Source organism: Schistocerca americana, chromosome 4 (genome assembly GCF_021461395.2).
Source record: "Schistocerca americana isolate TAMUIC-IGC-003095 chromosome 4, iqSchAmer2.1, whole genome shotgun sequence".
Lineage (NCBI taxonomy): Eukaryota > Metazoa > Arthropoda > Insecta > Orthoptera > Acrididae > Schistocerca > Schistocerca americana.
Window position 1 is genome coordinate 340,869,122 of NC_060122.1, and position 12,063 is coordinate 340,881,184.

General features: G+C 42.8%; 1 protein-coding gene across 1 annotated transcript in view; it reads left to right on the forward strand.

The window, feature by feature from the left end:
- Positions 1–6,015: 6,015 nt before the first annotated feature.
- LOC124613460 overlaps positions 6,016–12,063 on the forward strand; it is a 171,908-nt gene continuing 165,860 nt past the window's right edge. The window contains exon 1 of the mRNA XM_047142164.1: positions 6,016–6,120. Coding sequence (XP_046998120.1) covers positions 6,016–6,120 — 105 coding nt within the window. The remainder of the gene's footprint in view (positions 6,121–12,063) is intronic.

Consider the following 12,063-nt stretch of genomic DNA (forward strand, 5'->3'; position numbering starts at 1 on the left):
TCGAGAAAATCGACAGTTAAAAGAAACCGTTGCGGTGAAATACTGTCTACGATTAATAATTTTCTACAGCGTCGTGGCGCAGCGGTAAGCGCTCGGGTTCGTAATACTTTTTTTTATTATTTGTTTTTTGTAATTCAAATAGCGATTGCTGTTACGGAGGAGGCTTTCAAAATAAACCAACGCATCTTTCAATTGTTGTCTCGCCACTTCACTGTGTATAGAATCTTCTTCGATCAGATCACTTTCATGGGAAGGGCCCGGATCGCTCTCCAATTGTACCGCCTCCATTTTTCCGTTTGTTCAACAGGGTGTACCAAAACCCTCAAGTACGCACTGATTTTCGACGATGTTATAAGTTGCGCTAGGGACCGCATCTACCTTCTTTCGCAGTTAGCAGGCAACTACGCTGTTATGCGGCGGCTCGTTTCGGCCCATTCAACATCTGTCCTTCAAGTGTAACGAGCGAGTAACGGAGTTTATATTTCATACCTGCCACAGCATATTTGTGTTTGTGGGGTCTCTATTCTAATTCGAACGTTTTACTTACACTATACGTATTCGTTTCGGAATATCGTTTCTACGTCTTCCGTTAACTATACTTGGCAAACATTATTAAGGCAATTAATAACATTTGTGAAATACAACTTTGTTTGCGGCGGAAAACATAATGATGTTCGAAGTCGCTAGTTTTTTCCACAACAAACGACTTTCAACAACTTACAATATGCATAATTGTTGCAACTGATTGCTGGGAATTATATATATATATATATATATATATATATATATATATATATATATATATGTGTGTGTGTGTGTGTGTGTGTACATTTGAATTACAAAAAACAAATACTAAAAAAAAAAGGTCGCATGGCGCGAGATTCGATCCGGCGGCCTTCGGATTACGAACACGAGCGCTTACCGCTGCGCCACAACGCTGTAGAAAATTATTAATCGTAGAGAGTATTTCACCGGAACGGTTTCTTTTAACTGTCGATTTTCTCGACAACGGCTGGGAAGTGCTTCTTGGTGCATTGCCACATTACACCTCTGGCCATGAGCTTTTATTATGCGCAGTATGAATCGAATCTGAATTTCACAATTGGCGGCCTCCCCTTGTCAGTGTAGAAACGAGCAACCTGGAGCGCTGGATCACGCTGTACCTTGTAGGAATCCGACGCAAGGATTTGGGTTTTCGCGAATGCTGGAGAAAGTTACCTGTCATGTGTAGTGCGCTTAAGACAGCGTTAAATGAGGAAGGATGTGAAATCGTTTTACAGCTTTGTGTTCTGCGTACTGCAGAAGAAGTCCCGACACGACGATTATTAGGTACAGCATGAAACAGTACCCAGTGAGGCAATGGTTTGACGACAGTAGCATTCCTGAAACGAAGTGTTCCGCCAAGAGTCAAGACCTAAACTCAAGGGAATAGATTCGGATACATCAGAACTTCGACTTCAACGAGAGAAGTGGGTGGAACGACACTACCTTTCGTAGTTTAGACTCCTGATGAAGAACGGGCTACCATTTCTCCAAAGACATTCGCCCTCATGACTGAAAGTGTCTACAGCTGTGTCCAAGCTGTCATGATAGGGGAAGAGTGCACACACCATATATTAATAATGCATTACTAGGTGTAATCAACTATGGAGGAAACATTTTAGATTATATCTCCATCAATTTTGTTTAAACATATGTTGTAAGAACTCTTGTGTACCTGACCCAACGAACACAGCTAAAGTTATTTATATAGTTCAAAAAGGCAACAGGAATGACACAAGATATTATAGAGGAATAATTTTACTAAATGCAGGATATAAAATTTATGGGAAAATTCTTAGTGAAAGACTACGAACTATCGTTAATGCAATAATATCATAAGAACAATCAGGTTTCAGAAAGGGATGTTCTTGAAATGATGACACACTGTAGCGCCAAAGAAACTGGTACAGGCATGCGCATTCAAACACAGAGATATGTAAACAGGTAGAATACGGTGTTGCGGCCAGCAACACCTATATAAGACAAGTGTCTCGCGCAGTCATTAGATCGGTTACTGCTGCTACAATGGCCGTTTATCAAGATTTAAGTGAGTTTGTCCGTGGTGTTATAGTTGGCGCACGAGCGATGGGACAGAGCATCTCCGAGGTAGCGATGAAGTGAGCACTTTCCCGTATGACCATTTCACGAGTCTACGGTGAATATCAGGAATCCGATAAATCTTCAAATCTCCGACATCGCTGCGGTCGGAAAAAGATCCTGCAAGAAGGGGACCAACGACGACTGAAGACAATCGTTCAGTGTGGCTGAAGTGCAACCCTTCCGCAAATTGTTGCAGACTTCAATGACGCGCCATCAACGAGTGTCAGCGTGCGAACCATTCAATGAAACATCATGGATATGGGCTTTTGAAGCCGAAGGCCCACTCGTGTACCTTTGATGACTGCACGACAGAAAGCTTTACGCCTCACCTGGGCCCGTCAACACCAACATTGGACTGTTGATGACTGGAAGCATGTTGTCTGGCCGGTTGAGTCTCGTTTCAAATTCTATCGAGTGGATGGACGTTTACGGTTATGGAGATGACCTCATGAACCCAAGGACCCTGCATGTCAGCAGGGGTCTATTCAAGCTCTGTAATGATGTGGGGCGTACGCAGTTGGAATGATATGGAATCCCTGGTACGCCTAGATACGACTCTGACAAGTGAAACGTACGTAAGCATCCTGTCTGATCACCATCAGTTCATGTCCATTGTGCATTCCGACGGACTTGGGCAATTCCAGCAGGATAATGCGACACCCCATACGTCCAGAACTGCTAGCGAGTGGCTCCAGGAACACTCTTGTGAGTCTAAACACTTCCGCTGGCCATCAAACTCCCCAAACATGAACGTTATTGAGCATATTTGGTATGCCTTGTAACGTGCTGTTCAGAAGAGATCTCCACCCCCTCATACTTTTATGGATTTATAGACAGCCCTGCACGATTCATGCTGTCAGTTCCCTCCAGAACTACTTCAGGCATTAATCGAGTCGATGCCACGTTGTGTTGCGGTACTTGTGTGTGGTCGCAGGGGCCCTTAACGATATTAGGCAGAGTACCAGTTTCTTTGGATTTTCAGTGTATATTTATAATAATACAAATTATTGAAAAATGTAGAGAATTTGACTTATAAACGCATTTAGCCTTTATTAATTACGAGGAACCCCTTGATAAGTTAAAAAATCTTTTTGGAAATATTGAAAGTAAAAGGTTTTCCTGAACACCTTATGAATGTCCTGAAGAGTCTATATGTAAATATGAATACCATTAAGAGTCTATACGTAAATATAAAAATAGTTGAAACTTCCTGGCAGATTAAAACTATGTGCCCGACCGAGACTCGAACTCGGGACCTTTGCCTTTCGCGGGCAAGTGCTCATCAACTGAGCTAGCAAAGCACGACTCACGCCCGGTACTCACAGCTTTACTTCTGCCAGTACCTCGTCTCCTACCTTCCAAACTTTACAGAAGCTCTCCTGCGAACCTTGCAGAACTAGCACCCCTGAAAGAAAGAAGTTTCATATCAGCGCACACTCCGCTGCAGAGTGAAAATCTCATTCTGGAAACATCCCCAAGGCTGTGGCTAAGCCATGTCTCCGCAATATCCTTTCTTTCAGGGGTGCTAGTTCTGCAAGGTTCGCAGGAGAGCTTCTGTAAAGTTTGGAAGGTAGGAGACGAGGTTCTGGCAGAAGTAAAGCTGTGAGTACCGGGCGCGAGTCGTGCTTCGGTAGCTCAGTTGGTGAGCACTTGCCCGCGAAAGGCAAAGGTCCCGAGTTCGAGTCTCGGTCGGGCACACAGCTTTAATCTGCCAGGAAGTTTCATATCAGCGCACACTCCGCTGCAGAGTGAAAATCTCATTCTGGAAACATCCCCCAGGCTGTGGCTAAGCCATGTCTCCGCAATATCCTTTCTTTCATGGGTGCTAGTTCTGCAAGGTTCGCAGGAGAGCTTCTGTAAAGTTTGGAAGGTAGGAGACGAGGTACTGGCGGAAGTAAAGCTGTGAGTACCGGCCGTGAGTCGTGCTTCCGTAGCTCAGTTGGTGAGCACTTGCCCGCGAAAGGCAAAGGTCCCGAGTTCGAGTCTCGGTCGGGCACACAGTTTTAATCTGCCAGGAAGTTTCATATCAGCGCACACTCCGCTGCAGAGTGAAAATCTCATTCTGGATAAAAATAAATATAAGTTCTGGTTCGAAAATGTCAGATGAAATTTTAATAAGTCCTGATGTTGGACAAGTGTGCGGTCTATCACTTAATTTATTTAATTTAAGTATTGACGACCTAGTTATGAAGTGGAAATATGAAGTACAGTTGGGAATTAAAATAGGATGTAGCGTACCATGAAATACTATGTTATATTCCGATGACCAGGTAATTAATCCGGAAACAGAAGATAATTTACAAAGAGTAGTTTATAGACTGAGCAAAATCGTGATATGTTACAACTTAACTGTATCTGCAAATAAGTAAAGAAAATGAATTACAAAGAAAGAATCCAGTCAGATCGAAAATAATAATAAGTGAGAAAATTTTAGGACAAATATCACACTTCACTTATCTAAGATGTGATGTTATTTTTAACTTGACAAATATATTAAGAAGAAGGTTAATGAATATCAAGTTATCTGTGGAACAACTGGAAGATTCCTAGGAAGAAATACCAGAAAAGAATCACAAATGAAATTCTGCAAAGTTATGGCTGTACCGACTCTTGTGTATGATTACGAATGGCCCAGAGATAAACTTCACGAGATATGTTGGGGGACGCCGGCCGAGGTGGCCGAGCGGTTCTAGGCGCTTCAGTCCGGAGCTGCGTGACTGCTACAGTCGCAGGTTCTAATCCTGCCTAGGGCATGGATGTGTGTGTTGTCCTTAGGTTAGTTACGTTTAAGTAGTTCTAAGTTCTAGGGGACTGATGACCTCTGGTGTTGAGTCCCACAGCGCTCAGAGCCATTTGAACCATATGTTGGGGGATGTAATAAAACGGATAAAATAAGGAATGAAACAATAAGATCAGATTTATAAATCTTTTCAGTTAATGACAAGAGGGAAGAGGACAGAATGAAATGGAAAGATCATGTCGAAATAGTGACAGAAAACAGATTGCCAAGATGGAAAGAGAAAATTAGGTAGGTTCAAGAGGGATAGATGGGTCACAGAGATCAGAAAAGGTGACTACAACACCTATTCAAAAATGGTTCTCGCTTCCCACGCCCGGGTTCCCGGGTTCGATTCCCGGCGGGGCCAGGGATTTTCTCTGCCTCGTGATGGCTGGGTGTTGTGTGCTGTCCTTAGGTTAGTTAGGTTTAAGTAGTTCTAAGTTCTAGGGGACTGATGACCATTGATGTTAAGTCCCATAGTGCTCAGAGCCATTTTTTAAAAATGGTTCAAATGGCTCTGAGCACTATGGGACTTAACTTCTAAGGTCATCAGTCCCGTAGAACTTAGAACTACCTGAACCTAACAAACCTATGGACATCCATCACTCATCCATGCCCGAGGCAGGATTCGAACTGTAGCAGTCGCGTGGTTCAAGACTGTAGTTCCTAGAACCGCTCGGCAACCTCGGCCGGCAACACCTATTCATTGGAAGGAGACGATACTAGGTTTCCTGATATTTTCGATCAGATATTGTATGTGGCACAGTGGGAAGTACAATGACATGCACGTCACAGCGGTTTGTAGGTATATGTGAAGCATAGAACATACTGTTTGTGTTTCAGTCATTTCGGAGAGGTACGGGACAGCGGCGCTGGAGACGCCGCCCCCTGGGCAGCCGCTCCCGGCGCGCTTTCCCGCGCGTGAGATCAGCGGCCCGTCCGGAAGCGCCAACTGGGTCACCGTCGGCACCGGCACCAGCGGCAGAGCCGAGAGCCGTCCCCACCAGAGGAAAGCGCCCGCCCGCCTACCCACCGGCTGCCGCGGCGTCGCCGCCGCCGTCGGCTGACCTTGAACCGCGCGCACAGTCGCCCAGATGCCGCCGACGCGCGAGCACCGCCGGCGTCACAGCCTCTCCAACACCACGATGCCGTCGCTACCGCTGCTGCCGCTACTCAGCTTGCTGCTGCTGTTGCTGCTGGTGAGTAGCCAATCGTGCAGCGATCTTAGCGTCGAGTGTAGCACCCTCTGAGGCACCGGGACTGTAATACAACAGAGACTCTCACGGAAACAGCCCCTATGGTACTGGTGTTTACATTTTTTGGTGAGACTCTTGGTGTGTCGAAACTAAATAGTGACCCGAGTGCCGGCAAAACTTAATAGTAAAGTCAGTATGCTCTCTTTTCAATAGCACATTTAATGCACCGACTCATTTCTACTTGCCGGCCGGTGTGGCCGAGCGGTTCTAGGCGCTACAATCTGGAACCGCGCGACCAAAATGCTTCAAATGGCTCTGAGCACTATGAGACTTAACATCTATGGTCATCAGTCCCCTAGAACTTAGAACTACTTAAACCTAACTAACCTAAGGACATCACACAACACCCAGTCATCACGAGGCAGAGAAAATCCCTGACCCCGCCGGGAATCGAACCCAGGAACCCGGGCGCGGGAAGCGAGAACGCTACCGCACGACCACGAGCTGCGGACACTGCGTGACCGCTACGGTCGCAAGTTCGAATCCTGCCTCGGGCATGGATGTAAGTGATGTCCTTAGGTTAGTTAGGATTAACTAGTTCTAAGTTCTAGGAGGCTGATGACCTCAGAAGTTAAGTCCCATAGTGCTCAGAGCCATTTGAACCATTTTTACTTATCGGATTGACTTCCTTCTCAAGGATTTGGCTATTAGCCTGTTTCGACCTCAGTTTTCCTGTCATGTCTTCAAGTGTCGATTAACAACACTCCTCGCTGTACGATGATGTCTATGGGCAAGGTGCGCAATTCTATTTTCCTCCATATGTGACTTTCCCAGTTTCTTCGTTTAGGGAAATTCTGTAATTAAGCGACAACATATTCAACTGCTACTCATACTTGTTGTGTTTTTAGTCTTACGTGGCCCAATCTGTAAAAACGGAACCCTTATGGCATAGTTTTGTCGGCCGTTTATCTGTGAGTCCGTCTGTCCGATTGTTAAGAACCCTTTTTATCAGGGGCGGGTAGATGTATCAAGTTCAAATTTCTGTGACATATTAAGGTCTATGGTCCCTTGGTGATGTGAAACTTTCAAAGCTTTGAGTCACTTCAATCAAAAGATGCGTCCATTTAGCTCATATATTTTGATTCTCGACAACTCACTCGTCAAAACCTATACGATACTTCCCACTGACCTACAATCATGAAATTGGTCAAGAAGCACGGTTTCACAGTACAAGCAAAGTAAAAAATCTGAAACTCGTTAAATTGTGATTGTATCACATAAAAATATCTATTGCCATTTGAACATACACCAGCCAAAAACATAATGACGAACATTACTGCATGCAAACGTAAACTGTAAGTTGTAGTCATGTTTTAGTCAGTAAATTGAAAATAGTTTTTTTAATTTTTCTCTCTCTATATACGTAAGCTGACGTCCCCTGCTGGCTTCTTCTTGTATGTCCAGACCAGTCTGAGGAACTACTACAGAGATTTTGATATGGGTTTAGTTTTTCGGGACTGATATCTTTCCAGTATCGATATCGATAACAGGCAGTAATTGTTGAGATTCTCGATTCCCAGGATGGATGAGATGTCAACGTACAGAACTGAGTTTGTTCGACATCTCAGTTCGCGACTACTACTCGCAACCAGCCAATGTTTTTATCTTTTAGGAAGTGCCAGTAAACCCCTCCCTCACTCCCTATTTCTTAAAGAATCGAACTCCCATGTATGAAACGACATCAGACGTCTGATTACTTAACAAGTGAGTTAATGCATTAAATATTTGATGTAAAGAACGTAATCGAGAAGAAGTTTAGAAAAGGTTTGAAATTATGCGTAAAGTTTGTTGGAAGTCGCTAAGAGCTCTCATTATCAAATATTCATGAGTATACTCTGCTCAGTTTCAAACGCTAGATTTTCATGCATCTTAATGTTTATGACGTTATATTTCCTGAACTGTGTGTCGTACAATGATAAAATTTTGGTGGAATGTTCAATAATATACGCAGGTACTGTCTGCAAAATGTGTTGCGAATAGAGATAGTAGCAAACAAGCGATAAGTTAAAACGTCATGGCTATTACTGAAATTTTACTGCATAAAGAGCAAAAATTTAGTAAACTATAAACTTTTTTCCTATTTATTTTGCAGGCGGCTGCAGTGAGAAAAATTTTCCAGGTTTGAGGTTATGTGTAAAGTTTGTGCAAAGTCGCTAAGTGCTCTCGTTCTCAGCTTGAGTAACTGTGTTAAGTCTTAAACAGAAGATTACATCTCTTAACGAATAGATTACGACAGCTTTTTAAATTTCTAAATTCGATCTATAATTATGTGGGATACTGAAAAATTAAATTTCTATTGCCACTAAAAGTCGTTACATAGGCAACCTGCAAATGGAACGGGCGACCAGGAACTGAGTTAACTGTTTAGTAAAGCAGATCCTCTCACCGACATGAGGAACCACGTGTCCACACGATTGTGTTTGCTTTTATGCATCCACGTGCAGTGTCAGCACAGCTATAGTCTTATAACATCTGGATCCCTTCTCTCTCCTTACCCTCCGCTGCTCGCCGTATAATTGCGTAAATATATTGAAATCGATTAAGCTTTTTCTTCACTTCATCATCCTTGATAGGGAAAGCACAACCAAGATAAATGTAACTCGAAACTTGTTCTAATGGTTGATCGTCAATTATCATCTTGGTCCTAATGGGGTATTTTCCTTACCATGTCATATTTTTTTCGTCATGTTGTTGTTGTGGTCTTCAGTCCTGAGACTGGTTTGATGCAGCTCTCCATGCTACTCTATCCTGTGCAAGCTTCTTCATCTCCCAGTACCTGCTGCAACCTACATCCTTCTGAATCTGCTTAGTGTTTTCATCTCTTGGTCTGCCTCTACGATTTTTACCCTCCACACTGCCCTCCAATATTAAATTGGTGATCCCTTGATGCCTCAGAACATGTCCTACCAACCGATCCCTTCTTCTAGTCAAGTTGTGCCACAAACTCCTCTTCTCCCCAATTCTATTCAATACCTCCTCATTAGTTATGTGATCTACCCATCTAATCTTCAGCATTCTTCTGTAGCACCACATTTCGAAAGCGTCTATTCTCTTCTTGTCTGAACTATTTATCGTCCATTTTCACTTCCACACTTAAATCAATTCTCAATGTTAACAAATTTCTCTTCTTCAGAAACGCTTTCCTTGTCATTGCTAGTCTTCATTTTATATCTTCTCGACTTTGACCATCATCAGTTATTTTGCTCCACAAATAGCAAAACTCCTTTACTACTTTGTCTCATTTCCTAATCTAAATCCCTCAGCATCACCAGACTTAATTCGAATTCGACTATCCTCGTTTTGCTTTCGTTGGTGATCATCTTATTTCCTCCTTCCAAGTCCTTTGCTATCTCTGACGGAATTATAATGTCATTTTTTGTCTTAGATATCTGAAAATTAATTTTTTATTTATTCATTAATTTATTGTTTGAAGGTCAGGATCATCAGGCCGTCTGATGGATCTAACAAGGAATTTTGTAAACAACGGAAGTGAAAGCAGTATTAGCTCTAGTAAATAAAAAAGAAATATATAAGTGCTTTCCATTTATTTCATTCGGTTTTGTAAAATAAAACCATTGTGGTTGCAATGAAAAATTGGATATGTTTATTCTCTGTTTAATGGCTTTGATTACTCATTCCTGGGCAACATGCTTCCTGCTGATGTATGGGCTTTGACTCCGCTGTTTGGTACGACCGTCAGCGACATAGCAGATGCATTTTTTAAACTTTACGGCAGGTTAAAACTGTATGGCGCACCGGGATACAAATCCAGAATCTTGCCTTCCGCAGGTAATGCTCTCACTGAATAAGCTACCCAGGAACGACTCACGACCTGTCCTTACAGTTCCGCTTTTGTTAGTACCTCGCTCATTCTTCTCAAACGACTTGAATGCAAAAAAGATGCAGAGTCATAGTTGCACTGACATAACTGAACACAATACGGACGGATCCCGAGTTTACTCGTGTTTCACGTGCCGTCCGTTTTCTACACGCTGTCCGTACATGCCACCTGCTGCGATTTATTTTAAACTACTTATTTTATTTAAGTATTTACACCAATATCGGATCTGATTGCCTTCATGTACTTTTTGATTATTTAGCCTTTTGATTGTATTGTGCTATTTCAGATAGTTACTTTTAACCTCTAAGTTCCTTGCACTCTATTCAGAAAACGGAAGGAAATGAACGAATCCGAAATATTTTAAGAGATTTTTGACGATGATTCGCATATTTTTAGTCAGAATAAAAATTCGGATGAGAGGGTAAATGAAAGTTTTTATCGTGCTGAGGACGATTTCAGTCACAGTGACATCATTAGAGCTGTAACGAATCGTAAGGTGGCAGTGTTTTCAAGTGATTCCGGCAATAAAGATAAAGGCGATCCTGTGCTCGCGAATCATTCGTTTTGTCCCAATGTTCATGGTACATATGTCTGTACCACAAATACTTTTTTTTAATTTCCTGACGCTGTTCGGATACTGGAGCCCATCAAAAGAACATGAACAAAGTGATACACAGTGTTTCGTCAGAGTTGTCTGTACAAGTTTATATAAACCCTGCATACCTCGCTGGATTCGCTCTCCTGGAAGGGAGAACATCGAGGAGAGGTGGCTTAATGACACCTTAGGGAACTGTATTCAGAACGAAGTCTGACAGAAAGTTTCAAAACACCACACAGTTCACTACAGAGTGAAAGATTCTTTCTGGGGCTTTCTTTTCTTATATTTTTTTTTCATTTCGACCCATAAGGAAAACATGCCACTCCTCCTCGTTCTCTTTCAATAATCCGCACCTTGATAGTGAATCCAGCTAGCCGCTTATGTTCCACAATCCTTCATTGCCTTCTGCAGGCACGTAGAACACGTTAACCATTATTGCTCCAAGGTATTAAGGCTTTTTGCCATCATCACAGCTATGTTCGATTTCTCCCGTTGGGGCCGCACATATAGCAGCGGCGCATTTAAAATCCGCGACTATGGACTAACTGGAAAGAATCTATAACGGAGACTTCACGTCGCAGCAACAACGACGGTGCAGAGGACGACTATTCTGTTACTCCGAGAGTGGTTAGAGCCTATTAAACTGCTTTGCATTTCATTCCTTCAAGGCTAACATGTTGTTGTCCATCCTCTTAATGTTTCTTTTTGGTACACCTTCTGCCTTGATCTGTATGGCAAAACTTCACATTGTATTTTGGTACTCCTAGAGCTCATTAAATATTTACATTCACCTTGTCTAACGGCGGTATCTGGCGGCTCCAAGGAACTGCTGTAGCCCATCTGCTCTTCTTAATCTATACAAGATTTAACAAAAAGGTGTGATCAAACTTTCAGGGAACGTTCCTGACACATACAGGAATAACATGTGTTGTATGGACATGGGTCCGGAAACGCTTTATTTACATGTTAGAGCTCATTTTCTACTTCTCTTGACAATCACATGTATCGTTGGAAACACACAGAACTAGAATGTGCTAGGGTTACATGAAACGATGTCTTACATTAATTTTCAAAATATGCTCTTGGTTACGTTCGTTAGAATGTACAGTAAGTCTTAATTCTTAGGTTCACCGCCAGTGTTTGTCGTTCCACTTGAACGAAGTTGATGTTTACACTTGACTAATTTCATTGCTCTGCTAGCATCAAACACGTAGCACCTGTTACTGATCATCACGCACTTGGTTTCCGGTACAGTGCGGTGGAGGTGTGGTCTAATTCAGAGTTGTCATACGTTTGTGTGCTGTACGGATAAGCAGATGGCAATGGCCGTGGCGTTCCAGAACGAAAGTGTCCCGTCAGGAGGGCGTTTGAAGCAACAGATAGTCCTCTTAGGGAAACACTGTACGCTTAAGCCTGATACTCGAGACTGGGCGAGGCCTAGAAGGAC